The following is a 6000-nucleotide window of genomic DNA, read 5'->3' on the forward strand; positions in this document are numbered from 1 at the left end:
CAAGCGGATCAGGCATCAAGCAGTGCAAGCAATCTTGATTGGCCCCGAAGAGCGTGGTACACGGCTCTTCTAGACATGTCAGTAGAGGACCCTTGGCCTCTACCGCTAAGAAGAGATCTTCAGCAAGGACCGTTTGTCTACCCGGACTTACGACGGCTTTGTTTGACGGCATGGAAGTTGAGTGGAACATCCTAGCTCACAAAGGGCTTTCCAGAAAGGTCACTGCCACTATGGTGCAAGCCAGAAAACCTGTGATGTCAAAACACTATAATAATTTCTGGAGGTGATATGTCTCTTGGTGCGAGGAACGCACATATCTGTCTGCAGAATTCCACTTGGTAAGATTCCTTCCTTGGACAAAGGCTTACCTCTTGGATCCATTAAGGTCCAGATTTCAGCTCTTTCCGTCTTCTTCCAGAAGAAGTTGGCTATCCTGCCAGAAGTTCAGACCTTCTTGCAAGGGGTGCTTCACATACAACCTCCGTTTGTGCCGCCTACGGCACCTTGGGATTTGGATGTGGTGTTAAGCTTTCTACAGACCGCCTGGTTTTAACCGCTCATGACGGTAGAAGACATGTACCTCACGTGAAAGACGGTGATGTTACTGGCCCTGGCTTCTGCTAGATGTGTCTCAGAATTGGGGACCTTATCGTGTAAGAGTCCCTACTTGGTCTTTTACGAGAACAGAGCGGAGCTCCGGACTAGACAGCGGTTCCTGCCGAAGGTAGTCTCTGCGTTTCATTTGAATCGACCTATTGTGATTCCGTCCAGTTCTGGCACTTCTGCTCCTCCGGAGGCATTGGATGCAGCGCGAGCCTTGAAAATCTGTCAAGAGGACGGCTCGGATCAGAAAGACTGATTCCTTGTTTGTGCTGTATGATTTGCGGAAAAAGGGTTGCCCTGCTTCAAAGCATTCTATTGCTCATTGGATTCGGCTTACTATCCAACAGGCCTATGTGTCGGCAGCCTTACCTGTTCCACAGTCTCTGAAGCCCCACTATACGAGATCAATGGGGTCTACCTGGGCGGCTGCACGTGGAGTCTCGGCCTTGCAAATATGCCTAGCTGCTACCTGGTCGGGGAACGACACCTTTGTGAAGTTCTACAGGTTTGATACCCTGGCCAAAGAGGATACCCAGTTTGGGCAGGCGGTGCTGCAAATGTCTCTACACGTTCCCGTCCATTCTGGAAGCTTTGGGACATCCCCATAGTACTAATCTGTCCCCAATATCCCTTATTGATGCTAGAGAAAATAGGATTTTAAATACTTACCGGTAAATCCTTTTCTCGTAGTCCATAAGGGATAATGGCCCTCATTACGAGTTGTTCGCTCGCTAGCTGCTTTTAGCAGCTTTGCACACGCTAAGCCGCCGCCTACTGGGAGTGTATTTTAGCATAGCAGAATTGCGAACGAAAGATTAGCAGAATTGCGAATACAAATTTCTTAGCAGTTTCTGAGTAGCTCGAGACTTACTCTGCCACTGCGATCAGTTCAGTCCGTTTCGTTCCTGGTTTGACGTCACAAACACACCCAGTGTTCGCCAAGACACTCCCCTGTTTCTTCAGACACTCCCGCGTTTTTCCCAGAAACTGCTGCGTTTTTTCGCACACACCCATAAAACGGCTAGTTTCCGCCCAGAAACACCCACTTCCTGTCAATCATACTCCGATCACCAGAACGAAGAGATTTCTTCGTTAAGCCGTGAGTAAAATACCAAACTTTTTATCAAATTTACTTGGCGCAAACGCACTGCGCACGTAGCGCATGCGCAGTTTGCGACTAATCGCGCCAATGCAAAGAAAAATAACGAGCGAACAACTCGGAATGAGGGCCATTGGGCACCCGCCTCTGTGCGGTGAGTTTCTACAGGTTCTCTGTTAGGTGTTACCTGTTCAGCTGTTGCTGTTCCTGTTGCCAGCTGTTGCTGGCACGGTTATGTTATGGTTATGTAAATCTCACCACACTTATTGTTATGTTCCTTCTTTCAAGTATGTCATTCTCCTTCGGCACTGTTTTACCTATAAGGCGTCATAGAGGGGAGGAGCCAGCACACCCAGTTGAAGAAATTTAAAGTGCATTGGCTCCTTTGGACCCATCTATACCCCATCGTACTAATCTGCCTCCAATATCCCTTATGGACTACGAGAGAAGGATCTACCGGTAGGTATTTAAAATTATATTTTACAGTCTTTCCTCGATTAGACAAATTCGTAGAGAAAATACAAAAATAAGGTTTAAGTCCCGTTAAAGCAGTGTATTTTTATTTTTTTATTTTTACAGAAGTCCAGATGTCTGCTGTAGCTTCCTTAAAGTCTGTGGGCAAGAAAACGGTAGCATCAGAAGTCCCGTTTGTAGATCTATGCAACACTTTAGAAAGGATTCAAAAATGCAAGAAACGGCCAGAAAAAATAAATATATTTAAGCAGTTTGTTGATTCATGGAGAAAATTTCACGATGCCCTATATAAGGATCAACCTAAAACTACAGACTCTTTCTATCCAGCCATGCGACTTATCCTTCCGCAATTAGAAAGAGAGCGGATGGCATATGGAATTAAAGAGACTATGCTTGCTAAACTGTATATAAAAGTTCTTGGTTTGCCTAAAGAAGGCAAAGATGCCTTACAACTTTTAAATTATAGAACCCCTACTGGCTCAAATACTGATGCTGGAGATTTTGCTGCTATTGCATACTTTGTTCTCAAATCAAGATGCCAAAGAGATGGAAGCCTGTCCATACAAGATGTCAATGACCATTTAGATTCCATTGCAAATAACAACGCAGGTAGAAAGAAAGAGCTTGTAGAGAAAAGCCTCATTTATTTGATAGCTAACACCAATGCTCTGGAACAAAAATGGCTAATTAGAATGATCATAAAGGACATGAAACTTGGCTTTAGCCAGCAAACTGTTTTTTCCATCTTTCACCGTGATGCTGTGGAGCTACACAATGTCACCACAGATCTAGAGAAAGTGTGCATACAGCTGCATGATCCCAATGTGTGTCTCAGTGATGTCTCCATTTCCATGTTTTCTGCTTTCAAACCAATGCTTGCAGCAATTGCTAACATTCAGCATATAGAAAAGCAAATGAACCACCAGAGCTTTTACATTGAAACAAAACTTGATGGCGAGAGAATGCAGATGCACAAAGATGGGGATGTGTATAAATATTTCTCCCGGAATGGGTTTGACTACACCCAGCAGTTTGGAGCCTCTCCCCTTGAAGGTTCCCTAACTCCTTTTATACATAATGTGTTTCGCACTGATGTGCAAAACTGCATTCTAGATGGTGAAATGATGGCTTACAATCCAAATACTCAAACCTTCATGCAGAAAGGTAGCAAATTTGACATAAAGAGAATGGTTGATGATTCTGACCTTCAGACATGTTACTTTGTGTTTGACATTTTGTTGTTTAATGATCAGAAGTTGGCTCATGAAACTCTTGCAAAAAGGTACAATATCCTTCGTGATCTATTTATCCCAATACCAGGAAGAATTCACATTGTTCACAGAACAGAAGCTAGTACCAAAAAAAGTGTTGTGGATGCACTGAATGAAGCAATCGATAACCGGGATGAAGGAATTATGGTTAAAGACCCTATGTCCATTTATAAGCCAGATAAACGTGGAGAAGGGTGGCTAAAGCTTAAACCTGAATACGTTAATGGCCTAATGGATGAATTGGATCTTCTAATTATTGGAGGATATTGGGGCAAAGGTCTCCGTGGTAGCATGATGTCTCATTTTTTATGTGCAGTGGCAGAGACACCAGCACCTGGAGAGAAGCCATCTGTCTTTCATTCATTCTGTCGTGTTGGCTCTGGTTACACTATGAAAGAGTTGTATGACCTTGGTATAAAGTTGGCTCCACACTGGATACCTTACCGAAAAAGAGATCCACCTCACAATATTTTGTGTGCAACCGAAAAACCTGAAGTTTTTATACAACCTTGTAATTCGGTTATTGTTCAAATAAAGGCTGCTGAGATTGTTTCTAGTGATATGTACAAAACCTCTTGTACTCTCCGATTCCCCCGAATTGAGAAGATAAGAGAAGACAAGGAATGGTCTGACTGCATGACGCTTGATGATTTGGAAAATTTACGAGAAAAAGCATCTGGGAAATTGGCTTCAAAGCACTTTGATATTAATGAAGAACCACAAGAAAAAAAACGCAAAACTGCCCCTAAGATTAGGAAAGTAATAGGAGTGGCTTCACATCTGAAAGCACCTGATCTTACCAACATCTCAAAACAGTCAGATGTGTTTAAAGATGTTGAGTTTTGTGTGATGAGCGGAACAGATGAACACTCAAAGGCTGATCTAGAGAGCAAGATCGCTTCATGTGGTGGCGTAGTAGTGCAAAATCCTGGGCGAGACACCTATTGTGTTATTGTAGGAGCCCAAAATGTCAGAGTTAAAAACATTATCTCATCAAATGATTATGATGTTGTTAGAGCAGCTTGGCTACTTGAGTGCATTAACATGAAAACCTTTGTACCTTGGCAACCTCACCATATGATTCATATGTGTCCGTCCACCAAAGAACGTTTTGCCTACGAATATGACTGTTATGGTGACAGTTATGTCACTGATACTAATGAGAATGAGCTGAAGGACCTGTTTACCAGAATGCCAAACTTGGATGAAAAAATCCCTTTGGATATGATTGCTGACCTAGGACAACGCTATTCATGGGAAAATAATTCTCACAGTATATTCCGTCAGTGTATTGTATATGTAGATGTTTTCACTACCATCAGTGACCCGAGCACTACAATTGAAACATCCAGTTTGAGTATAAGAGCACTGGAGCTGCGTTTTCATGGAGCAAAAGTAGTGAGCCGTTTAGAAGAAGGGGTATCTCATGTAGTTGTAGGTGATGACTTGTCTCGTTTAGCGGAAATTAAAATTCTAAGGCGAACCTTTGAAAGAAAATTTAAAATTGTTACAGTTTTATGGGTACTGGAGTCATTGAAGAATGAAGAACTTTTAATGGAACAAAACTATTTAAAGTAATACTGTTAGAATGTTTTCATACTATTCTCATTGTACAGTATCTTAATTCTTAGGACGGACTTGAAATTTCACTAAAATATTATTTTATAAAATCATTTTTGTATATTGCAAATATATTTTACATTGATGTATACAAATTTTATTTATATGTAAAATCATTTAAATATCAAAGATCAAGAATTAATCCTGGTGAAAGCCACTTTTCTACCCACAAGCTTAATATGAAGTACTAAAATTGTAGCTCTTAAATGTGAACAAAAATATTAGGAAATGTGCTTTTACATTTTTAACATGTTTCTGTTTTATCTCTATCTTATTTATTGTTATAATGGTCTTAAAATAAAGCTATATTTTATCTGATCTTTGTGTACTTTTTTTTTTTCTTTTTAATGTACACACTATATTGTTAAGGAGAGAGTATTAACTCCCATTAGCCCTCTGTTGTAGGAGCCGTACTGTGCTCATGTTGTATCTGTGCAGTGCCCTGTTTGTACTGCACATGCATCGTATTGGCGCATACACAGTGGGAATGGACGTGCACAGTCAGGTGCGTTGCAACTAGCATGCAGTAAGGATGGCTTTTTTGAAGGGCATTAGAGGCATTCAAAGGGTTTGACTTGTTAAACTAAGGTAGCAGGCTATTGTGTTTCCTGCCCTGATAATTTAAAGTCTGAGTTAGAGTAAAATCTACTTTAAGGGTAAATGCAATAGGATGCGAGTTTGGTGGAAGATTATCCCCTTCTAGGCTCACAACAGTTTGGTGTGAGAATGCATAGCAGCTCTCCAGATGTATTGGCCTGCGAGTATCATGGGAGCTACGTAACTCGCCGGCGACGTCAAGTGGGATGACTGCTGCCGGAGCCCAGTAATCCAGGTGTTTTATATCACTAGTCCTATATAAGCATGATTTTTGTGTAATTTTCTCTGATAGGCTTTGGAAGGAATTGTAGGGGAGCACAGAGGTGAAAGCAGAGT

General features: G+C 41.6%; 1 protein-coding gene across 2 annotated transcripts in view; it reads left to right on the top strand.

Annotated features, from left to right (window-relative positions):
* LIG4 (DNA ligase 4) overlaps positions 1-5385 on the top strand; it is a 33566-nt gene extending 28181 nt beyond the window's left edge. For both annotated transcript variants that reach the window (XM_063953191.1, XM_063953190.1), the window contains exon 2: positions 2282-5385. In XM_063953191.1, the coding sequence (XP_063809261.1) occupies positions 2290-5025 (2736 nt within the window). In that variant the 5' untranslated portion in view covers positions 2282-2289 and the 3' untranslated portion in view covers positions 5026-5385. The remainder of the gene's footprint in view (positions 1-2281) is intronic.
* The last annotated feature ends 615 nt before the right edge of the window (positions 5386-6000 follow it).

Source organism: Pseudophryne corroboree, chromosome 2 (assembly GCF_028390025.1).
Source record: "Pseudophryne corroboree isolate aPseCor3 chromosome 2, aPseCor3.hap2, whole genome shotgun sequence".
Taxonomy (NCBI): Eukaryota; Metazoa; Chordata; class Amphibia; order Anura; family Myobatrachidae; genus Pseudophryne; species Pseudophryne corroboree.